This window comes from Staurois parvus, unplaced genomic scaffold (assembly GCF_062004578.1).
Source record: "Staurois parvus isolate SC_StPar_1 unplaced genomic scaffold, SC_StPar_1.0 ptg001457l, whole genome shotgun sequence".
Taxonomy (NCBI): Eukaryota; Metazoa; Chordata; class Amphibia; order Anura; family Ranidae; genus Staurois; species Staurois parvus.
In genome coordinates this window covers 280,922-307,349 of record NW_028319253.1, presented here as the reverse complement: position 1 = coordinate 307,349, position 26,428 = coordinate 280,922, and the positions used below count along the sequence as shown (strand labels likewise).

At 43.3% G+C, this 26,428-nt stretch overlaps 1 protein-coding gene across 1 annotated transcript in view; it reads left to right on the top strand.

Moving 5' to 3' along the window:
* Positions 1-25,021, top strand: part of LOC149435876 (up-regulator of cell proliferation-like) — a 98,833-nt gene extending 73,812 nt beyond the window's left edge. The window contains exons 2-3 of the mRNA XM_089662340.1: positions 2,663-2,973; positions 16,778-25,021. Coding sequence (XP_089518466.1) covers positions 2,682-2,973; positions 16,778-21,489 — 5,004 coding nt within the window. The 5' untranslated portion in view covers positions 2,663-2,681 and the 3' untranslated portion in view covers positions 21,490-25,021. The remainder of the gene's footprint in view (positions 1-2,662; positions 2,974-16,777) is intronic.
* Positions 25,022-26,428: the final 1,407 nt, after the last annotated feature.

The following is a 26,428-nucleotide window of genomic DNA, read 5'->3' as shown; positions in this document are numbered from 1 at the left end:
TATCCCCCCTTATGTATTATACATGGAGATCCTATCCCCCCTTATGTATTATACATGGAGATCATATCCCCCTTATGTATTATACATGGTGATCATATCCCCCTTATGTATTATACACAGAGATCATATCCCCCTTATGTATTATACACGGAGATCATATCCCCCCTTATGTATTATACATGGAGATCATATCCCCCTTATGTATTATACACGTAGATCATATCCCCCCTTATGTATTATACATGGAGATCATATCCCCCTTATGTATTATACATGGTGATCATATCCCCCCCTTATGTATTATACACGGAGATCATATCCCCCTTATGTATTATACATGGAGATCATATCCCCCTTATGTATTATACACGGAGATCATATCCCCCCTTATGTATTATACATGGAGATCATATCCCCCTTATGTATTATACATGGAGATCATATCCCCCCCCCTTATGTATTATACATGGAGATCATATCCCCCCTCCTTATGTATTATACATGGAGATCATATCCCCCTTATGTATTATACACGGAGATCATATCCCCCCTTATGTATTATACATGGAGATCATATCCCCCTTATGTATTATACATGGAGATCATATCCCACCCTTATGTATTATACATGGAGATCATATCCCCCTTATGTATTATACATGGAGATCATATCCCCCCCTTATGTATTATACATGGAGATCATATCCCCCCTTATGTATTATACATGATGATCATATCCCCCCTTATGTATTATACATGGAGATCATATCCCCCTTATGTATTATACATGGAGATCATATTCCCCCTTATGTATTATACATGGAGATCATATCCCCCCCTTATGTATTATACATGGAGATCATATCCCCCTTATGTATTATACATGGAGATCATATCCCCCTTATGTATTATACATGGAGATTATATCCCGCTTATGTAATATACATGGAGATCATATCCCCCCTTATGTATTATACATGGAGATCATATCCCCCTTATGTATTATACGTAGATATCATATCCCCCTTATGTATTATACATGGAGATCATATCCCCCCCCCCCCCTTATACCTGATACCTCTCTCTCTGGAGTCTATACCTCTTCTAATACAAGAGAGAATTTTGCTCGGTTTAGAAAGTGCAGCTTGACATTGCATTCCATTGTTAAGCTTGTGATTTACCAGAACTCCAGATCCTTCTCCACCATTGACCCCCCCAGATCCTTCTCCACCATTTATTACCCCAACTGTACCCCCCCATTATGTATGATGCATGCATATTCTTAGCCCCCAAGTGCAGAACCTTACATTTATCAACATTAAACCTCATTGGCCCCATAGTCCCCCAATTACACAGAGCATTGAGGTCGACTTGTAAGTTGGAGACATCCTGTAAGGACGTTATTCCCCGGCACAGCTTGGTGTCATCTGCAAAGACTGAAATGGGATTTTTAATCCCAGACCCTATATTGTTTATAAATATATTAAAAAGTAAGGGTCCCAACACTGAACCTTGGGGTACCCCACTAATAACACTGAACCTTGGGGTACCCCACTGATAACACTGAACCTTGGGGTACCCCACTAATAACACTGAACCTTGGGGTACCCCACTGATAACACTGAACCTTGGGGTACCCCACTAATAACACTGAACCTTGGGGTACACCAATGACGACCCTAGACCATTCAGAGTATGAATCATTAACCACTACTCTCTGAATACCTTCTTTTAGTCAGTTTTCTATCCATTTGCATACAGATTTTTCCAGCCTGTAGACTTTACCTTACACATTAGCCGTGTGAGGGGAGCTGTGTCAAACGCTTTTGCAAAATCCAAGTATACCACGTCCACCGCCACCCCTCTGTCCAAGTATACCACGTCCACCGCCACCCCTCTGTTCAAGTACACCACATCCACAGCCACCCCTGTGTCCAAGGTCTTGCTCACCTCTTCATAAAAAGAAATCAGATTTGTTTGACAACTTCTGTCTTTCATGAATCCATGTTGCTTAAAAGAACCATCTGAATGGCTCCGCCCACTGCCCTGAAATGAGGAATAATGCCTTCTGTCTGTTTAAGAAGTCTTTACTGGGCTATGCACTGATTAGAACAAATGTAAAAGTCTGAAAATTACATCACAGATTTAAAATCCATGCATAGGCCAAACATTGTTTTATCTCTTGGATAGAGAAAGGGAGGATTAAAATAAACTTGGATGATTTTTTTTTTTGTGTTTCTGCCCTTTCAGGTAGATATCCCTTAAATTCCTGTCCCAGCCAAAACAGGCTCCTTCCTGAGCCAAAACAGGAAGTGAGTGAAAATTCCTAAAAGTCACAGTTATTCCCATTTTTTACAGTTGTCATCTGAACAGGTGACCCTCCTTGGAAGATTAATTCTCATCTCTTGTTCCTGTGATAATTTAAAAATCTTTTGACTCCCCCTCAATTTAAAGGGTGAATCTCCACAGTTGGGGCACAGCTAGTAATAAAAACCCAGCAAAGGGTTCAACCCTTCCTTACACCATCCAAAATTGTTTTACATTTACATACACTTTACAGGTAAAAAAGGGTAAATTGTGTGATCATCAAAAAATACATTATATTTTCAGTTAAAAATTAATAGTTGCAGAATAATTGTCTATGTTATTTGTTTCTTTTTAGATTCTGAAACCAAGAAATCATGACTTCTGCCACAGATACCACAAAGATGATAAAACGTCTTACATGGAAATTAATAGAAGTGTTTGAGGAGGACGCAGACGGTTTCTGTGATGAGATTGGATCTCAAGGCCTCATAACCCTGGATGAGATGATTCAACTTCAACATGATGGAGATCCAAGTGAGAGAGTTGAAAAAATGATCAGCATTATAGTTCAGAAAGAAGAACACTGTCAGAAATTCCTGTGTCATCTTGAGAATCTGATCCCCAGATTTCCAGCACTGAGTGACCTGTCCCACCACTTTCCAGAAAGTAAGTTATCTGAGCTATAGAAGTATTTTAGGCTGAGGGATCTCATCCTACCTATCCCACCGTACCTTCAGTGTCACTTACAATTCTACCTCCTGTTCTTTTCTCTGTTTGGGTCCCCCAAGGTGTTGTCTTATCATTTGAGGTCCACACAGAAATAGTTCATAAGACAAATCTGTTGTCTTATAACAATGATGGAGGACGTATGACCCATGTATATTTATAAATGTACTTTTCCCGCAGCAACTAACAGTTCTTTTTCAGAGAGATACATTTAATCAGTTCAGCGACAGTTCATAAGACAAAAAGATACAGACAAGGCAGATGACAGGATACGTAGAATATTCATGCAATTATTAGAAACCTTCAGAGAACCCCTTTCTCCTGTGACATTTAACCAAAAAAAAGCTTCCTTAATACACATTTTTCCCATTCAGTACAATGGCAAGCACTCTGATTGGCCACTTTTAGGAGCCCCTTTGATCTTCTGGGTGACAGGTAATGCCTTTTGGGGTTGGACAGATGCAGTGATAATTCTAATCAAAGTTGTCCAGATATTGCCTAAACTGCATTCTTTTACTATTAATTAGATAAACAAGTTACCCTTTGAAGAATGCTTTTTATCATACTTAATACCCCTTTTAGCAGATGTTGACCAACTCCTTTCAAGTCTGACTGACCTATCTGCATTTTATCACCCTTGAAAATGTGTAAATTACCTACTTTGAAATGTAACAAGTCACGCCCCTGAGTGCCCAGGTTATCTTGCATAAAATTAACATAGCAAGGAGTTCTTGGCTGCTTTTGTTGTGTAAAATACATCTAGCTCAGTCATATTCTGGCTTGGTCAATAACGTGACAATACACAACATAATATATATATATAATTACAATATCCCTACATATTCCCCCACTTGAATCTGTTTTTACTCAAAACCAATTCATAAATAGTGAACATATATTATCAACTAGAAGGGTTGCATTGTGATTTGAGGTATTGAATGCTTCATAATGGCTCATATAAAATATGAAATTGAAACCGGTTACATCTCTCTTCACCAGCCTCTAAAATATCCCCGTGACTGGGAAACCCAAAACTTATGGGTTTCCGTAACATTTTGACTGCTGAAGCCAGATTGAAAAGTATATGTTTATTATACAAGCATGTAGGTAGACCTCCATGCAGGGAGAGCAGAACAATACATGGTGTTGGATTCAAAGTAATGCTCTACCTAACTAGGGCCTTCTAATACAATTTATATGCTCTACAGTGGGTGGCACCCAGCTATCTGATCTTTCCCCGAAGAACCATCTGTGTTTTTGGAGAAACTCATTGTGATGGGATTATTTGTCCACATGTTACTGTAACTTCCAGTGTCCTTCAGGTCTTCAAAGGCTGTGACAACAATCTTGCAAATGAAGGAGAGGGCAACAGGTGTGGAACTGGTTTTCCCACACAGAAATAGGAAATATCAGATGTTAGGCCATATGCTTCATTACCAATGTATTTCATATTAACTTCTTCTCTACTTGTAACTCTCTCCGCCCCCACCTCCACCCAATACCTCACTCACCGCCCACAAGATTGCTAATCACTTCAAAAACAAGATTGATGCAATTCGTAGGGACATCGCCACTGCTCAGACTTCCACCCCACCTAGCATTCCTCACACTAAAACCCCCTCATCACTCCACTCCTTTGACCTCGTACTACCGAAGAGGTCACTAAGGTCTTCTCAGAAGCCCGCCTCACCACTTGCCCCCTTGACCCTGTCCCCTCACAACTCCTACGGTCACCCTCCTCCTCCATCCTATGGTCCCTCACTCACATCTTTAATCTTTCCCTCTCTACTGGCACTTTCCCCTCCCATCTAAAGCACGCGCACATCACTTGCATACTTAAAAAACCCTCCCTGGATCCCACTGACCTGAGACCCATCTCCCTGCTGCCATTTACATCCAAACTCCTAGAGCGCTTAGTCTATAATCGCCTGAGTTCCCACCTCACCGACAACAACCTCCTTGACCCCCTACAGTCTGGCTTCCATCCCCTACACTCCATGGAAACTGCCCTACTCAAACTCACCAACGACCTGCTAACCAATGGCCACTATTCAGTGCTCCTACTCCTCGACCTCTCTGCGGCTTTCGACATGGTTGACCACCCCCTCCTCCTCAAAAAACTACACTCTCTTGGCCTCAGAGACTCTGCTCTCTCCCTATCTATCACAGCGCTCCTTCAGTGTTACCTATAACGCTGCCACCTCCTCTTCACTCCCCCTCTCGGTTGGGGTCCCTCAAGGTTCTGTCCTCGGGCCCCTTCTCTTCTCCATCTACACCTCCTCCCTTGGCCAATTGATACATTCCCACGGCTTCAACTATCATCTCTATGCCGACGACACACAAATCTATCTCTCTACCCCTCACCAACCCCTTCAGTCTCCGCCCATATCACAAGCCTACTGAATGACATATCGGATTGGCTGTCACTCCACTTCCTCAAACTAAATCTTTCCAAAACTGAGCTCCTAGTTTTCCCCCCGGCCCGCCCCCCCGCCCCCGACTTCTCCATCAAGACCAACAACACTACCATCAGTCCCACCCCTCAAGCCAGAATACTAGGTGTCATCCTAGACTCCAATCTGTCCTTCCAACCCCAGGTCCAATCACTGACAAACTCATGTAGACTCCACCTCCGCAACATCTCCAAAATACGTCCGTTCCTAACCCCGTAAACCACTAAGCAACTCATTCCCTCGCTTATTAGTTCACGACTCAACTACTGCAACTCCCTCCTCATCGGCTTACCTCACTGCAGGCTATCCCCGCTTCAGTCTATCTTGAATGCTGCGGCCAGACTCATCCACCTTACTAAACACTCCATATCTGCCACTCCTCTCTGCCAATCCCTCCACTGGCTTCTGATTGCCCAACAGATAAAATTCAAAACGCTAACACTGACGTATAAAGCTGTTCATAATACTGCCCCAAACTACATCACCAATCTTGTCTCCAAATACCACCCAAAACGTACTCTCCGCTCCTCACAAGACCTCCTACTCTCAAGCTCCCTGGTCTCCTCCTCCCATGCTCGTCTCCAGGACTTCTCCAGGGCCTCCCCATCCTCTGGAACTCCCTACCCCAATCCATCAGACTATCACCTACTCTGCTCATCTTTAGGCACACTCTGAAAACCTATCTCTTCAGGGAAGCCTAACCCGTCCTCAGCTAATTACTGAACTCCTCCACTCTTCCTACCACTCCATCCCCCCACAGCTATTTCCTCCTGTACCACTATCCCCTCCCTCCTAGATTGTAAGCTTTAAGGAGCAGGGCCCTCGAACCCCTCGTGTATCAAATTGTATTGTTACTGTACTGTCTCCCACCTTATTGTAAAGCAGTGAGCAAACGGTCAGCGCTATATAAATCCTGTATAATAATAATAATAATAATAACAATGTATTTATTTATACCTAAAATGGCTGCTCCATTTTCCCTTACACCCGTGATTACTGGAGTGATAACTTTCACTCACCCCTCTTACAAATTTTAAAGAAAGCCTCCCAAAGTAATATATTCTCAACTTATTCTGCCCAGTCTGAGCATCCTTGTGCAAATACTCAGACATGCCATAAGTTATGCAAAGCCATTGTGTAGCATCTCACCTCAGGAATTACATGTATACAGATGGTACAGGATATACAGGTTTTAAAATGATTATCAGGTTTGAATGTCTCTATCTGGTTTTAAGACAAAGATCAAGAGATAAAAGATAATGAAAATAAGGAGAAAAAATGATGGTCTTGATAAGTTCATTAGTTTAAAGTCTTTGTAATTCATGTATGTTGATATCAGCACAACACAGCTTTTGGCATCCTGTTCTTCACTTGCAAATGAGCATTTCCAGTCACACAGATTCACATCTCCAACATCTTAAGGACAAGACCTGCTCAAAGGTTCAGTAACCAAGTTCTTAAACATTGTGCTTGAAGATAAAACAAAGTCTTACTTTAAAAACAAAAACCCAACTGAATGCATCTTTCAACCTTTCTCTCTATTCTCATTAAGAGCAAAGAGCATGCAGTATGATAACTTATTAACCACTTGCAGACCAGCCATAGTACATGCGGCAGGTCAGCACCGCTGAGCAAAATCACGTATATATACACGTGATTTTTCATTTCGGGTAGGGAGTGCTCGAGGCGTGCGACTGCCCTACCCATGCTGTCGATCACGGCCGCAGGTGTCAATCACCGGGTCCCGGCAGGTGACTACCAGCCGTAGCCCAGTAATTGCCAGCAAACACTGACAGGGAGCACGGCTGCAGTGTTTACACTGCAGCTCTCCTCCGTCAGTTGATCACACTGACCCAGAACGCTGAGCAGAGCTGTCCGGATCAGTGTGTTACTGGGAAGTACACACCCCCACCCCTAGTGAAACACTCCCCTCACACAGTTAACCCTTTGATTGCCTTTTAATGTTAACCCCTTCCTCCCCAGTGCCATTAGTACAGTGTCAGTGTTTTTTTTTTTTTTTGCACTGATCACTGTATTGGTGTCACTGGGTATGTCAGTGACCCCAAGTCAGTTCCCCCCAGTGTCAGAATGTCCACTGCAGTCCTGCCATAAGTCGCTGATCACTGCCATAAGTCACTGATTGCCGCCATAAGTCGCTGATCGCCACTATTATTAGTATTACAAATGCTATAACTTTCATGGAAACCAATTAATTTCCACGTATTGGGATTTTTTCAGCAAAGACATGGAGCAGAATACATTTTGGCCTAAATTTATGATGGAATTTGATTGTTTAATTTTGTACTGGACATGTTTTATAGCAGAAAGTCCAAATTATTGTTTTTTTTCTCAAAATTGTCAGTCCTTTTTTTTATAGCACGAAAAATAAAAAACACACAGGCGATCAAATACCACTGAAAGAAAGCTCAATTCGTGGGAAAAAAAGACGTAAATTTAATTTGGGTGCAGTGTTGCATGACCGCGCAATTGTCAGTTAAAGTAAAACAGCTTCCTGACCGCCCGATAGTAGAAATACTGCTACAGGGTGGCATGGGTACACAAAATCATGTATATATACGTGATTCGTGCTCCCGTGGTTTTCACACCCCTCCCAGATAGCGTCAGATTGCCCGTCAGTATACCAGTCATTACATTTAACCCCTTGATTGCCAGGAACACGCTCATAAACAATAAACTTGTTAGTATAGTGTCTGAACGGATCAATATCTTTAATCAGATCAGCACTATACCAGTGATCACATTAGTATAGCGTCCCCAAAAATGCAGCGTTAGCAGGATCAGCACCGGCACCTGCCAGCACCTGAGTTTAGCCCCTACGATTACCCCCCCCCCTTTTTCCTCCAGCAAGGTCAGTGTCAGTAGGTCACTGTCATTTGATACATTGCACACAAAACAGCAGTGTTTGCAGAATCAGGCCTGATCTCTGCCAGCACATGCCGGTAAATTTTGATGACTCTCATATGCAGCAGAGTGCCAGTACTAGTGCCGCGCTAACTTTTGGTGAACTGGTGAGCACCAGCAGCCTAGTACATCCTGGTATTTCACATACCAGCACTGCAGTATCACTTGGTGATGTGACGAGTCCCATTAGTGCAGTACAAGCTGGTGCGATGGCAAGCTAAAGTATTGTCCCGCAACCACCAAGAATTCACACACAGGCCTGTAGAGCCCCTAGTGTCCTTCCAGATGTGCTTGCAAATCCCGATTGGCAGCCCACAAATTCTGCACCACCCGTACTTCCCCCATTCACTGCCCAACCCAGAATTCATGCGGAAACAGCAAATTTAACTACTCCCCTTGATTTTTTAGAGCCATTTTTCATGGAAGATCTGTGTGCATTGATTGTGGATCAAACCAATTTATATGCACAACAATTTATCGCCAACCCAAATTCAAACCTTGCCAGACCATTTGCATAGAAATCCATTGCGGTTTATGAATTTAAATTATTTTTGGGCCTAACCCTCAATATAGGCATTACTATAAAAAATTAATTCCGGTTGTATTGGTCCACAGACCCGGTTCATCATATACCCGTGTTCTCTGCTGCTATGGCCAGGCATAGATATGAGAGTATAATGTGTTTTATGTATTTCAGGGGTGACCCTGAATTTTACCGGCTCCACAAAATTCAGCCCCTTGTAAATCACCTTAACCAAAAATTTGCAGATGTCTATACTCCCCAGCAAAACATCTGCGTTGATGAGTCCCTCATTGATTTTTCTGACCGCCTTGCATTCAAATAATTTCGCCCCTGCAAGCGTGCCAGATATGGGGTCAAGATGTAGAAGACCTGTGAGAGAACAACAGGCTATACTTATAAGTTTCGGATTTACGAGGGAGAAGATAGTGAAGGTGGAGCCCCCAGGATGCCCAGACTACATGGGGAGTAGTGGCAAGATAGTTTGGGACTTGGTGTCATCCTTTTTCCATATGGGGCACCACTTATATGTGGACAATTTTTATTCAAGCGTGCCACTATTTAGATGTTTGTACAATCTTGGAACTGGCACATGTGGCACCATGTGACCTTATGTGTGCCCACCAGTAGAAGTGGGTGGATGCAGGGCGGTATATTCTAATGGTGGGCATACCACACACTTTTTCTGGCAGAGATTTCTTCTCTTTTTTTCATTTAGTCCACAGGCTGCATACAAAAATAAAAAAAGAACATAGCATTAATACCCAACAAGGACCAGCGATGTACTGGTACATCACTGGACTTTGAATGATTATACCAGGATGATGCCTACATCTCTCCCATCCCTCTGATTCCTACTGCATGAAATTGTATTGTAACTGTCGGGGCTTTTTTTCTGCAGGAGAACGCTGACACCTCCAGCACTAAATGTATGTGATGGCAAGGAGTGATGGGGTGTGCTGGAAGGTCTATTGATGTTGGCTACTGGGGGATCTATTTTTGCATGTAGATCTATTGTTGCTAAGGGGGGTTCTATTGCTGCTGGCTTTGGGGGAACTATTGTATTGCTTTTCTTGTTATCATTAATAAATTCCATACAAAGTACTTAGCACCACAAAATTATACTTGGCTCTGTATTCTCTAAAAGAAGCGGTACTGGGAGGTGGGTAGGGGGTGGAACCAAGGGACATTGCTCAGAGGTGGGGGAGGGCGGAGACAAGAAGTGACTCAGAAGGGGGGCGCTCCTGCACCTATTTTCTGAGAAAAAAAGCCCCGGTAACTGTACTGTCTGCCCTCATGTTGTAAAGTGCTACACAAACTGTTGGCACAATATAAATCCTGTATAATAATAATTCACTAAGAATTAAGCACTTCATGCATTTTTGCCTTAGAATAACTCATGAGGTATTTATCTCACAAGCAGTCAATTCACTGAGTTAGAGGTTTCTATTTTGCAATATTTTGCACTTCATTTAGTATTATTTGTTGTTGGTTTATTTAAATTTTTGTAACATTGTACAACAGGGAATAGAATGAAGACAAACTAATATTTGTGAAACAAATTAATGACATTCCTGAGCCGACAGCATTGTATTCCCACACTGATACATTGTTATCTTAATGGTAAGGTACAAGACACAGGATGGATATCATAGACCCTGGCTATAGGCTGCTACCTTCGGGTGAATGGACACTGGCGAAGCTTTGCTGGACATGCCCCCTGGGTGTCCCCCTATAACCCTAACCCACTCCATGAGTCCTCAGTTGTTCACTAGTGTCCGTAGGTGATGGACCTCTTCTTCTCCTTTACTGAGAAATTATTCTGAAGTCAACTAGTTTATTACTGTACTTCAGATTCTTTATTCAACTTCTCACTGTCTTCTACCACAACAGTAGGAGCAATGCATCTGGATTTGTACCACCTCGTTAAAACCTTTTAAGCCATACCTAGACCCCACGCTATTGGGACAACCTGAAATGTTGCTTTGGGTACTGGATCCTGCTTGGGTGCTCCCCTTGGCACTTTGTGCAATGCATGTAGTCAGAGTTCTGTACAGACCCCTCTCAGGGTATGCCCCCCATGACAGGCAAAGCCTGGACTCAAAAAGATCAGCAGCATGGTCTGGTAAGGCAGAGTCACACTGTTTATTGGATTGACGTTGTAGCCCCACAACAATTAGGAGACACAATGAGGTTGATTTACTAAAACTGGAGAGTGCAAAATCTGGTACAGCTGGGGAGCCAATCAGCTTCTAACTTCAACTTGTTCAATGAATCACTTCATGACTGAGCACTTTCACCCCCTTCCTGCCCAGGCCAATTTTCAGCTTTCAACACTGTCAAACTTTGAATGACAATTGTGTAGTCATGCAACACTGTACCCATATGGAATTTTTATAATTTTGTTCCCACAACTAGGGCTTTCTTTTGGTGGTATTTAATCACCACTGGGTTTTTTTTATTTTTTGCTAAATAAACTAAACAAGACCAGCAATTAAAAAAAAAAGTTTTTATAGAATTTTGCAAATAAATAATCTTTCTTCAAAATTTCTAGTCCAAAATGTATTCTCCTACATTTCTTTGGTGAAAATAACCCAAATCAGTGTATATTATTTAGTCTGTAGGAAAGTTATAAAGTCCTTAAACTATTGAATATTGTGACAGTCTGCCTCCCCATCAACGAAGGACCTCAGCATTCTCTTCAGTGTTCCATTGAAGCGCTCGCAGAGGCCATTGGTTTGGGGGTGATAGGGAGTGGTCCGGATCGCCCATACCCCGCATGTGTGCCAGAGGGATTGGACCACATCGGACATAAACTGGGTACCCTAGTCGGTCAAGATCTCGCTGGGGAAACCCACCCGGGAAAAAACTGTGACTAGGGCCTTGGCCACCTTAGGGGCGGAGATGCTGGACAGGGGGACAGCCTCTGGGTAGCGGGTGGCGTAATCCACCACCGTGAGGATGTACCGCTTCCCAGACTTACTGGGGCGGGCCAGGGGTCCCAGGATATTTACAGCTAACCGCTAAAAGGGCTCCACGGTACTGGGTAAGGGGCGGAGCGGGGGCCTTGGGGTGGTCTCCTGGGCGTCCCTTCCACTGACAGGTGTCACAGGTTTGACAGAAGTGGGCGATGGCCTGGGAGATGCCTGGCCAGTTGAAGGCTGGGGTCAGCCGCTGCTCTGTTCTTCTCTTACCCAGGTGGCCAGCTACCGGAAGGTCATGGGCTATCTGGAGTAGCGGGAACCTGAACTGTCTAGGCACTACCAGTTGTTTGGAAATAGCAGGGGGTTGTTCCGGGCGGCTTGGGCCTGCCTGGCGGTACAACAGCCCCTGCTCCCACCAAAGCCGGTTTACACCCCCCTTCTGCCTGCTGTGGCCTGGGACCTAAATTTGGTCAAGGTGGGGTCTGTGGTTACCTCCCTCTTAAAGGTCTCCCGGTCCCAGGTCAGGGAAATGTCTGGGTCAGGTGCGGGGGTCACTCACCGAGTCCATGCAGGGAGAAGGTCCCGTGGTGCTTTCGTCTGTAGGAGGACCTTGACCTGCTTGGCTCCAGGTCACCGCCCCGACGTACTGGCATCGCAGCTCCCCTAGGTCATTTCTGAGCAGAACATCCGCCGGGAGGCCGCCCATGACGCCGATCTGGCACTGTTGCTCCCCGAATCCATAGTTGAGGTGTACCTGGGGATATGATGTCTAGTTCCTCCTGCCAGTTCGATGGCGAATCCAGGGCCAGGTTGGATGGCTTCCGGCCGGATCACTCGGGGGTCGGCGATGGTCAAGAAGGCACCCGTATCTCGAAAACCGGTGGCAAGGTGTCCGTTCACCCGCACGGCCTACAGTTCACGTTGCTTCTGGGTGGGGTAGGTAGCCCCCGGGGGGTGGACACTGCAGACTCCCCAGGGGTCGTTGGCTTCTGGGGGGTTCATCCACTCGCCGGGAGGCGGGGGCAGGGGTTCTTCTGCATGATGTAGCTCCAGGTAGTGGACCGGACGGTTGAAGTGACGGCTTTGGGAGGTGGGGCAGTTGACTTGGAGGTGCCCCGGCTGTTTGCACCCGTAGCAGCAGCGATCCATGGGTGGCCTTGTGAACCGGGCTCTGGGTGGAGGCCCTGTGGGGTTGGCAGTGGTAAGTGGGGGGGGCCGTCTTGGCAGATGTGGTGGCAGGATGGAGAGGTGGCCGGACGGGGGCGGGGCCCTTGGCGGCTCAGGGGCCCGCAATTTCCAGTGGGGCTTGATGTCCAGGATCTCATCGGCCAGGGCACCGGCCTTTGCAAGGGTGGTAGGGGCTCTTTCTCTTACCCATCCGCACACCTCCGCTGGGCATTGGTTGTAGAATTGCTCCTTCAGGAAAGCCTGAAGGATCACTTCTGCGGTGCGGGCCTGCTGCCCTTCTAGCCACCGCCGACAGGACTGCGACATCTTGTGTGCATACATTCGATAGGATGGCTCAGCATGGCAGGGGAGATCGCGGAAACGCGCCCAGTGCACTTCTGGGGTCACCGCGTAATACTCCAACACAGTCTGTTTGATCCCCTTTCTGTATTCGCTGGGCAGGACCTGTTCCACCCTCAGCTGGCTTTCGCTGTCTGCCATCTTCTTAGAGTTCTGATCCCACCGCTGCCAACCAGTATGTGACGGAGGGTAGGCAGGACAGAACAAACAGAGCAGATGGCAAATGCACGAAGCTTTATTGAGACAAAAAATGACAGTCACTCAATGGGGGGATTGCAGGGAGGGTGACCTTGCCAATAGGGGGAAAGCAAGAAGGGGCTAAAACACTTGTAGTCCAGTACCAAGGGCAAAGGAAAAGTCTCTGTAGCAGATTGTAATCCAACAGGGGGGGTAGGGGGTCAACACAGGAACAGTTCAGGTAAAACAGGGGAAAGCATATACTCACGGATCCGACAGGGTGCCTGGTCTCCCAGGAATAAGAAAGTAGGACACAGGTACCTATTGGGGTCTGGAATAGGTGAGTGGCCTCTCCCTTTAAGCTGGCAGGCGATCTCCCCCTAGGCTTGGGGTCTTAGGCAGCTGGCAGGTAATCTCCCCTTAGCTGGGGTCTCAGGCAGGTGGCAGATGATCTCCCCCTAGCCTTGGGGGTCTCAGGCAGGTAGCAGGTAATCTCTCCTTAGCTGGGGTCTCAGGCAGGTGGCAGGCGATCTCCCCCTAGCCGTGGGGGTCTCAGGCAGGTAGCAGGTAATATCCCCTTAGCTGGGGTCTCAGGCAGGTGTGGGTGATCTCCCCCTAGACTTGGGGGTCTCAGGCAGAGTCTGGTCACGAGGTCACTCCGTGACTGCACAGTGGAATGGATGATCGAAGAGCCCAGCATCAGCCTCTTAAGCTGTTGCAGGATGCTCTCTGGTCGCCCTGGCAACTGGGGGCAGGCCAGGGGTGACGTGCCTCGTCGCCCGGCAACGAGGCACACCTCCTGGACATGGGCTGCACTCTCGTGAACGCAACCTTTGTCCAACTCCTCGTGCCCGAGCTGCGGATGCCGGGATCGTGCTGCGTCAGCCTGACACCGTGATCCAGAACATCTCTGCAGGGGGTTCGCACCTCTCCACAGAGAGGTGTGAACTTCGCTATCTTGTCCCCTCCAGCCTAGCCGGATGGGGATAAGATAGTGGCAGAGGTGAGAGGGGCCGCACTTCTCTTCCTGCGTGGCTCAGCTTCAAAAAGCCGCGACAGGACGAGAGACAGCAGGGGGTCACCTCAGATGCGGGCCAGCGGAAGGTCGAGAGCGCCCCCTGTGACAGATATATATCTAAAAATCTATCAATCCTGATGTACTGATGGCCGACAGTACAAATACCCCCCGGATGTCAGGACAGTACAAATGCCCCAAATGTCAGGACGGTACAAATCCCCCCAAATGCCAGGATAGTACAAATCCCCCCAAATGTCAGGATAGTACAAATTCCCCCAAATGTCAGGATAGTACAAATACCCCCCAAATGTCAGGACAGTAAAAATACTCCCCAAAATGTCAGGATAGTATAAATCCCCCCACATGTCAGGACAGTACAAATGCCCCCAAATTACCCCTTTTTGGAAAATAGACAGTCCAAGGTATTTAGTAAGAGGTATGGAGAGTTTTTTGAAGTTGTGATTTTTTTTTTTACAATTTTTTTTGAAAATTAAGAAATTAATATAAATATTTTCTCTTTTTTATACATACTATCACCAGTGCAGTACAGCATCATCATATAACAGGTGTGGAGGTGATTAGGGACACTGACCAGTGACAGTACAAAAAAATGTAATATTTTTTTTTCATTGTTTTTCTTTTTGATTACATATTTTACAATTGTGACCAGAGCACTATAACGTTACCTTAGTAACACTGTACTACTCTGGGGAGGTGATCAGTATTTTTTTATACATTATGATTGCTTATATCCTAACACTGTACTGGCATCCCTACTGTGATAAGGACAGAATGGGGGTGAGACACAGAACACACCGTTACCCTGAGAGACAGTACAAGAGAACCCTAAGTGCATCTCAAAGAAAATACTTTTTTTAAATTTTGGATGGGAGGGGATAGGACTTCTGTCATGTTTTTATTGCTGTCTCCACTGTTGATATTCGCACCTCTATTTGTCCTGGTGACCATTGGCAGCCATGCAAACATTTAGGGTGAAGCCAACATTTTGGAGGTGTCCTCAGAACAAGAGGTAGGAAGAACTCTTCCAATTAGGACACCTGTTCTGGGAAAAGCTGGCTAAGCCAGGAATTCTTCCAACTTTGGGAGATATTACCCAATTTTACACTGGCAACAAAAAAAAACCTGACAGGGTTTATATCAATTCCTGATTCTATAAAACAAAAAAAGTTTTAGTTATAGATACAATTTAGGAATGGAGATTCAGATTACAAATGTGCTCCTGATGTGCAGTTTGTGTGTTTTTTTATGGAAAAATAGATGGGGAGGTGTCTCAGTTCTGCATTTTATACCTTTTTTTTAAATCAGGACAGATAGCACTTCCATTTCAAATTCAAATGCATTTACCCCAAAATGTAAAAAACAAAATTATCTGATCATAAATATATCACATAAGTGGTATTTGTACGTAAAGAGTAGAATGAAAAAGCGCAAAGTGAAAATGTATACTTTAATTTGAGGAGCTTTTTTCCCTTTTGAACTACATTAGAGGTAACAATAATCTGCTGGAGGAAGTGGCTGTGGAAGGGGCAGAGTCTATCTGCAGGATATACAGAGGGTCACATGATACAAAGCAACAACCAATCCCAGGGTATCAGGTGATCTGCAGACAACAGAGCAACATGGTACAGGGGTATGATCTGTGCTGGGATTGATCATTCCATTCATTTCTAGTGAAAAGAAAGTTGGAATTCAGCTTTAATCACACCTATGCAGTTTACGTTTGATTCGTTTCTGCAGTGCTTTTTGCTGTGCATTTTGCGTTTTGGCCCATGCGTATTTGGTGCATTTTGCAAGGGTTGTTTTAGGGGTTTTTTTTTTCAAACTTGTTGTTGGGCAGATTAAAATGCAAAAAGCATAAAAAATGTGACAAAAATACATAAAAAATATACTACATGCATTTCTGCAGTGTCTATTGTACCAAAACGCAGTGCTTTGCGTTTAAACAAGTCTCTGGCCTTTTCCAAAAAAACACACCGGATGAAAACACAGAGATTTGAACGTGTCCAATAGGAAATCATGTTAAATGGACTGCAGAGCGTTTCTGCAAAATGCAAAACACTTAGATGTGAACCTAGACTTAAGGTAGAAAACCATTCAAATGCACATTTATTGTTTTAAACTATTTATACCAGTAATGATTAACATAAGGATATATATTAAAAACATTATGTTCTTTTTACAGGTAAATTGAAGATTTTCCAGGAACTTCTTGTCAGATTAAATATGAAGCATTTAAATGATTCCAAACTGACATTGAAACACATCCTAGAAATCGGTGCAGAGACTCTGAGTGATGTCCATCCCCAGACCATTCAAGATGTTCCGTGGCATTTTTTGAGAAAGCTGATGGCCTTGAACAGAACTGCATTTAATACTCAGTATGGACAAGATACACAAATAATCAATTCCACTGAAAACATGTTGGAGTCAATGTCTGAAGGGGAAAGTAGTTCAATGGAATCTATTCACCCCCTGGATGTCCTCTGTGCTCTCCTTCATTGTTCAGACAGTTTTGTACAACAAGAGATTGTATCTAGATTGTCCATGTGCCAGTTTGCCGTCCCACTCCTTCTCCCTGCTGGTGATGGGTCACACTGCACCCTCATGCTTTGGGCAATGAGGGACATTGTGAAGAAGTGGAGACCTCAGTCACTAGCAAACAGTAAAGGGTTCTATGAGGAAAATGTGGTGAATATTTCTATGCCTATTTTCTCCTTCATCAGACTGGGTGAAACCAAACTATCCAAATCTAAAATCCTAAATCAAGTTCTTAATCCAGCCCAACAACACCAAAACGTCTTCATCCATGATGAGATGGATGGAGGACATATCGAGAGGAAAATATCTGATGGCCTTGTGGAAATGTCCTGGTATTTTCCCTGTGGTAAGTCTGATGTTTTCCCAGAACCCATTGCAGTGACCAACCTACGAGGAGACCTGGAGACCAACATGAACCAATTCACATTTCTGACTCGAGTCTCATCAGCTGTATTTATATTCATTGAAAGTATTTCTGAGAAACAATTCAGACTGTTATCATCCTTCAGTAACACTGACACCCAGATTTATTTTATTGTTACTCCAGAAAAGGGGATAAAAATAAGTGAAGAGACCTTAAAGCACATAAAAAATCTAATGACAATTTTAAAGATGAGTGCAACAAATATTATTCCCAAAAACAGCACAGGAAATTATGCAGCACTGGTGAAAAAAATTCAGAATGGCATTGAGAATGCTTTTAAAAACAGTCAGAAAGAAAGACAAAACCTGTGTAGTGCTACAAATAAAACTGAAGGACTTCATATCTTTGTTGATGAGAATTCTGCTGAATGTCAGAAAGCAAAAGTAAATGCAAATAAAGTTACTTCAGGAATAAAAGATGTGGAAGGGTATAAAAAGGAAACATTGAAATTACAGGGAGATCTGTGGAAGGAATTGTCTAAAGTAGAAAAAGAAATTTGCAGAATGGCGAGACAAGGGGAAAAAGATGCACAAGAATATCAATCTGAGCTCAAACAACAGCTTAATTCACTTCACGAAAAACAATACAAACATGACATTCCTGAAGGCATAGTGCATTTTACTGAAGCAGTTACTGACCTCTCCAGAGCTGAAAAACATTATTTCTTGAAATGGATGAAATTTGAAATGGATTCAATTGCAAGAAATAACATTTCCTTGTTGCAGTCTGAATACAATGCAAAATGTAACAGTAAATCATATACTGCAGAACTTAAGCAGCTGGATAAAAAGATCTCAGACAGTTCTTTAGGAATAGAACATTTCCTACGTGAGCTGGGACAGTTTTATGAGGCTGAGTATTCCACAGTTGTTAATAAACAGAATAATAAAACCACAAGACAATTCACCAAACTCCCAGGAATTGCTGCTGATCTCCTACTAGATGGGTTCCCATTAGAGTTGATTGATGGTGACGCCTCTAATATTCCTTTACAGTGGATAACTGATGTTCTGACTGAGCTAGACAATAAGACAGGAGGACAATGCAAAATGAAAGTAATCACAGTGCTGGGAGTGCAGAGTACAGGGAAGTCCACCCTTCTGAACACCATGTTTGGTCTGCAGTTCCCGGTGGCCAGTGGACGATGCACACGTGGAGCCTTCATGAATCTTCTGAAACTAAAAGAGGACTTCCAAGAGGAGCTGGGTTGTCACTTCATCTTGGTTATTGACACTGAGGGGCTGAAAGCTCTAGAGTTGGCCTCTTTGGAGGGCGGCCATGAACATGACAATGAACTGGCCACACTGGTGGTGGGGCTGAGTGATATCACCATCATCAACGTGGCCATGGAAAACACATCAGAAATGAAGGATATTTTACAGATTGTGGTCCATGCTTTTCTTCGGATGAAAGAAATTGGGAAGAAGCCCAGCTGTCAGTTTGTACATCAGAATGTCAGTGATGTATCTGCTCATGGAAAGAACATAAGAGACAGGAAGAAATTTCTAGAACAACTTGATGAAATGACAAAAGTAGTTGCAAATATGGAGAATAAACATGGATTTACCTGTTTCAGTGATGTGATGGATTATGATCCCGAGAAACACAACTGGTACATTCCTGGACTGTGGCAAGGGGTTCCACCAATGGCTCCGGTGAACTTTGGCTACAGTGAAAATGTTTATGAATTAAAGAAATATTTGCTGGAATTTTTAAAATTGCCAAATTCTTACAGCACTCAGTGCACAATCCCTGATTTAATCACATGGATTAAAAGCTTATGGAGAGCAGTGAAGCATGAAACATTCATCTTCAGTTTCAGAAACAGTCTGGTGGCAGAAGCCTATACCAAGCTGTCTATGCAATACTCTCTGTGGGAATGGAACTTCACCAAAAAGATCCATAGCTGGATGATCACCAAAGAAACTTACATCAGAAATCAATCCGCAGCCAGTCTCAGTGCTGAGATGTGCATGCAGTTTAAAGATGATCTTCAGAGATTACTGTTAAAAGAGGAAAATACAATGCTGAAGCTACTGGAAACATATTTTGACAGCAAATGTGAGAATGTTCATCTCATTGAACGATACAAAGAGGATTTCTTCATAAGTGTGAGATTCCTGAAGAAAGAACTGGAAAGGAAAGCGCTTAATAAACTCAATAAGGCAGTTTCAATCCAGAAAGGCAAATTCAAGATTTCGTATATTCAGAAGACATCTCAGGAACTGATTGAGAAAGAAATAACAAATCTCCTAAAAAACTGCAGAGAAAGAAATTGTGAACTTGGTGACATGGAGGCAAAGCAAGAATTTGAAGAGATGTGGAAGAAAACCCTCTCTGATTTACAAATAGAAGAACTGACAAGACGTAACATTGGACAAATGATTCTTCATCAGCTTAAGAAGGAAATGGGTGTAAAGGGAGGCGGTATTAATGAATACCTAACCAAAGTAATGAGCTTGGATGACTATGGGAACAGTCCATTTGTTCCTGACAAAAGCTACATTGACTCAACATTATTTTCCCTAAGTCACAATCTGCTCTATGTAGATAAGGCACAACTAGAAAAAATAAAAGATATTGCAATGACTTTGATAGACATGTGTAACTCATATATCAAAGAGAAGGCAGGCACCACAGGGGATTATGATGATACTTACTTTCAGGAATTGCTACACATGATCAATGATAAACTCAAAGACAAAACTACTACAAAGCTTCATTTTTCTCCCAAGTTTGAGCTAGATATAAAACTTTTTATTTTTGGAAAATCATCTAGAACATTTCAGGAGTTACATGATAGGTTCATTAAAGAAAACGACCCCAAAATGTGTCTTGAAAAAGTAAAACCTCAATACTTGGCCACATTTGAGAGCATATTCCATGAGAAAGATGAATGTCAGAGCAGGGCCAAAAAATTCTGTGAGCTCTGCCTGAAGCCCGCACTAACTGATTATATTCTGCAACATCTTGGCAAGGAAATCATTGATGACATTTTACAAAGTTCGGAAAGTCATATATTTAGCAGCAGAAGTGCTTTTCAGTTAACTGTGCTTAACGGTCTCCTGAAGAAAGAGGAATTTGAACGCTTTTTGTTGTACATTAATCATTATAAGGCCTTTGTGAAAGGCTGGATCCGTCAGTACATTATTGAAAAATATCAGAGTCCATCAACTCTAAACTCCTTAGCAGAAAAGCTTTTATCTCCAATCATTGAAAAAATTGAAGAAGTCCTGAAGAGTGAGGAATGTGTGAAAAAAGAAAGCGTTGTGAAATTTCTGGAAAGTTTCTGCAAGTCACTAGACAAAGAAATAGTGATCTCACAGAATGAAATGACAATGATCACTTTCCACAATACAGCAAATGTCAGCCAGTTCTCTGAGGCCATTCTTTTCTATCTTCACAACATAAAGCAGGACATTTTTTCAGACACAGAATTGTTGAACATTGAACGCCTTCTCTCCAGAGTCACACTGAAGCCTCAGGAGGAATTGTTGAAGAAAGTGATTGGTTGCGGTAAGCAGTGTCCATTCTGTAAGGTCCCCTGTGAGAATGCTGGTGGTGATCACCAGGAGCACGCTGCATCTCTCCATAGACCTCAGGGACTGGGAAGATACAGATGGGACAAAGATAAGACTTTAGTCATTGACATCTGCTCCACTGCTGTGGTATCTAACACTACATTTAGAAATTCTGACACAGAAGGAAAATATCACCCATACAAAGACTATCGTAAATACTATCCAGATTGGGTCATTCAACCCGACGCCAGCCTCAAATCCTCAGATTACTGGAAGTATATTTTTGTACTCTTTAATGATGACTTTGCAGATGATTATTCTGGAAATCCAGCAGAACTTCCAAAGGATTGGAAGAAAATCACAGAAGATCAGGCTCTTGCAAGTTTACCGGAATCTTTTAAAATCATATAAAAATCACATGGCTGTATTTGTGTCATCACTCACATATACAATACATGTTTTGGGTCTAAATGGTAAAGATATATTTTTCTAAATATAATTTTTTAGTGTAACGATTTTCATTATTCTAAAATTCTCATTTGCATACTCTCACGTTTGTCTTGCTGCACCAAAGGTCTCCGGAACTTAGAAAGTGTTGATGCCAGTAAACAAATTCACATTCAGACGTGGGAATACGGCTGGATGTAATATATTCTTTTAAAATAGGTCCTAAAGTGTGCATTGAGGCTGGGTGTGTGATGCATCAACTCATGTGTGTTGGTGTGCCTAATGCCATGTGGTAATGAGTGTCACAATCATGCCCACAGGGAGAGGCCCATTCTCCATGTTGCTCCAGGTTTCTGCATTGTGGTATTTCTCTTAAACTCCTATGCAAACACCTGAGGGGGGGGAGGTGGATACAGAAGAGCAGATGTTATCTCCTCATTTCCCCTCCCTCAGGAATGCAACCAGCATATGATGCTGAGTCCTTGCCTAACCATTCTTTACCCACTCCTTCTCCCTGCTGGTGACGGGTCACACTTCACCCTCATGCTTTGGGCAATGAGGGACATTGTGAAGAAGTGGAGACCTCAGTCACTGACTGATAGGAAAGGGTTCAGTGAGGAAAATGTGGTGAATATTTCTATGCCTATTTTCTCCTTCATCAGACTGGGTGACACCAAACTATCCAAATCTAAAATCCTAAATCAAGTTTTTAATCCAGCCCAACAACACCAAAACTTCTTCATACACGATGATATGGAGGAAGGACATATCGAGAGGAAAATATCTGATGGCCTTGTGGAAATGTCCTGGTATTTTCCCTGTGGTAAGTCTGATGTTTTCCCAGAACCCATCGCAGTGACCAACCTACGAGGAGACCTGGAGACCAACATGAACCAATTCACATTTCTGACTCGAGTCTCATCAGCTGTATTTATATTCATTGAAAGTATTTCTGAGAAACAATTCAGACTATTATCATCCTTCAGTGACAATGACACCCAGTTTTATTTTATTGTTACTCCAGAAAAGGGGAAAAAATAAGTGAAGAGACCTCAAAGCACATAACAAATCTAATGACAATTTTAACGACGAGTGCAACAAATATTATTCTCAAAAACAGCACAGAACATTATGCAGCACTGGTGACAAAAATTCAGAATGGCATTGAGAGTGCTTTTAAAAACAGTCATAAAGAAAGACAAAACCTGTGTAGTGCTACAAATAAAACTGAAGGACTTCATATCTTTGTTGATGAGAATTCTGCTGAATGTCAGAAAGCAAAATTAAATGCAAATAAAGTTACTTCAGGAATAAAAGGTGTTGAAGGGTATAAAAAGGAAACATTGAAATTACAGGGAGATCTGTGGAAGGAATTGTCTAAAGTAGAAAAAGAAATTTGCAGAATGGCGAAACAAGGGGAAAAAGATGCACAAGAATATCAATCTGAGCTGAAACAACAGATCAGATCACTCCACGAAAAACAATACCAACATGACTTTCCTGAAGGCATAGTGCATTTTACTGAAGCAATTACTGACCTCTCCAGAGCTGAAAAACATTAGTTCTTGAAATGGATGAAATTTGAAATTGATTCAATTGCAAGAAATAACATTTCCTTGTTGCAGTCTGAATACAAGGCAAAATTTAACAGTAAATCAGATACTGCAGAACTTAAGCAGCTGGATAAAAAGATCTCAGACAGTTCTTTAGGAATAGAACATTTCCTACGTGAGCTGGGACAGTTTTATGAGGCTGAGTATTCCACAATTGTTAATAAACAGAATTATAAAACCACAAGACAATTCACCAAACTCCCTGGAATTGCTGCTGATCTCCTACTAGATGGGTTTCGGTTTCCATTGGAGTTGATTGCTGGTGACGCCTCTAATATTCCTTTACAGTGGATAACTGATGTTCTGACTGAGCTGGACAATAAGACAGGAGGACGATGCAAAATGGGAGTAATTACAGTGCTGGGAGTGCAGAGTACAGGGAAGTCCACCCTTCTGAACACCATGTTTGTTCTGCAGTTCCCGGTGGCCAGTGGACGATGTACACGAGGAGCCTTCATAACTCTCCTGAAACTAAAAGAGGACTTCCAAGAGGTGCTGGGCTGTCACTTCATCTTGGTGATTGACACTGAGGGGCTGAAAGCTCCAGAGTTGGCCACTTTGGAGGACAGCCATGAACATGACAATGAACTGGCCACACTGGTGGTGGGGCTGAGTGATATCACCATCATCAACATGGCCATGGAGAACACATCAGAAATGAAGGATATTTTACAGATTGTGGTCCATGCTTTTCTTCGGATGAAAGAAATTGGGAAGAAGCCCAACTGTCAGTTTGTACATCAGAATGTCAATGATGTATCTGCTCATGGAAAGAACATAAGAGACAGGAAGAAATTTCTAGAACAACTTGATGAAATGACAAAAGTAGTTGCAAATATTGAGAATAAACATGGAATTACCTGTTTCAGTGATGTGATGGATTATGATCCTGAGGAGCACAACTGGTACATTCCTGGACTGTGGCAAGGGGTTCCACCAATGGCTCCGGTGAACTTTGGCTACAGTGAAAATGTTTATGAGTTAAAGAAATATTTGCTGGAGTTTTTAAAATTGCCAAATTCTTACAGCAATTAGTGCAAAATCCCTGATTTAATCACATGGATTAAAAGCTTATGGAGAGCAGTGAAGCATGAAACATTCATCTACAGTTTCAGAAACAGTCTGGTGGCAAAAGCTTATACCAAGCTGTCTATGCAATACTCTCTGTGGGAATGGGACTTCACCAAAACGATCCACAGCTGGATGATCACCAAAGAAACTTACATCAGAAATCAATCTGCAGCCAGTCTCAGTGCTGAGATGTGCATGCAGTTTAAAGTTGATCTTCAGAGTTTTCTGTCAGAAGAGGAAAATACAATGCTGAAGCTACTGGAAACATATTTTGACAGCAAATGCGAGAATGTTCATCTCATTGAGCGATACAAAGAGGATTTCTTCATAAGTGTGAGATTCCTGAAGAAAGAACTGGAAAGGAATTTGTTTAATAAACTCAATGAGGCAGTTTCAATCCAGAAAGGCAAATTCAAGATTCTAGATATTCAGAAGACATCTCAGGAACTGATTGAGAAAGAAATAACAAATCTCCTAAGAAACTGCAGAGAAAGAAATTGTGAACTTGGTGACATGGAGGCAAAGCAAGAATTTGAAGAGATGTGGAAGAAAACCCTCTCTGATTTACAAATAGAGGAACTGAAAAGACGTAACATTGGACAAATGATTCTTCATCAGCTTAAGAATGAAATGGGTGTAAAGGGAGGCGGTATTAATGAATACCTAACCAGTGTGATGAGCTTGGATGACTATGGGATCAATCCATTTGTTCCTGACAAAAGCTACATTGACTCAACACTGTTTTTTGTAAGTCGCAATCTGCTCTATGTAGATAAGGCACAACTAGAAAAAATAAAAGATATTGCAATGACTTTTTGTTGTACATTAATCATTATAAGGCCTTTATGAAAGGCTGGATCTGTCAGTACATTATTGGAAAATATCAGAGTCCATCAACTCTAAACTCCTTAGCAGAAAAGCTTTTATCTCCAATCATTGAAAAAACTGAAGAAGTCCTGAAGAGTGAGGAATGTGTGAAAAAAGAAAGCGTTGTGACATTTCTGGAAAGTTTCTGCAAGTCACTAGACAAGGAAATAGTGATCTCACAGAATGAAATGACAATGATCACTTTCCACAATACAGCAAATGTCAGCCAGTTCTCTGAGGACATTCTTCACTATCTTCCCAATATAAAGTGTGCATTGAGGCTGGGTTTGTGATGCATCAACTCATGTGTGTTGGTGTGCCTAATGCCATGTGGTAACGGGCACTATGCTGAGGCAGTCCAATCAGTTGCCTAAGCACCAAAAATGTGCATGAGTTTTTTTTGTAATGCAGCACACCACAACACATGGTAGTGCATTACTGTTTATTGGTTTCATTAAAGTGTTACTAAACCCAGGACCTGCATTCACTATATCCGCTCTCCTTGGACCCTGCATTCACTATATCCGCTCTCCTTGGACCCTGGATTCAATATATCCGCTCTCCCCGGACTCTGCATTCACTATATCCACTCTCCCCGGACCCCGCATTCACTATATCCACTCTCCCCGGACTCTGCATTCACTATATCCGCTCTCCCCAGACCCTGCATTAACGATATCTGTTCTCCCCGGACCCCGCATTCACTATATCCGGTCTCCCCAGACCCTACATTCATTATATCAGCTCTCCTTGGACCCCACATTCACTATATCCGCTCTTTCAGCGGACCCCGCATTCACTATATCCGCTGTCCCCGGACCCTACATTCACCATATGCGGTCTCCCCGGACCCCGCATTCACCATATCCGCTCTCCCCGGACCCCGCATTCACCATATCTGCTCTCCCCGGACCCCGCATTCACCATATTCGCTCTCCCCAGACCCCGCATTCACCATATCCGCTCTCCCCGGACCCTGCATTCACCATATCCGCTCTCCCCGGACCCCGCATTCACTATATCCGCTCTCCACGGACCCCGCATTCACTATATCCACTCTCCCCGGACCCTGCATTCACTATATCCGCTCTCCCCGGACCCCGTATTCACTATATCCGCTCTCCCCGGACCCCGTATTCACTATATCCGCTCTCCCCGGACCCCGCATTCACTATATCCGCTCTCCCCGGACCCCGCATTCACTATATCTGCTCTCCCCGGACCCCGCATTCACTATATCCGCTCTCCCCGGACCCCGCATTCACTATATCCGCTCTCCCCGGACCCTGCATTCACTATATCCGCTCTCCCCGGACCCCGCATTCACTATATCCGCTCTCCCCGGACCCCGC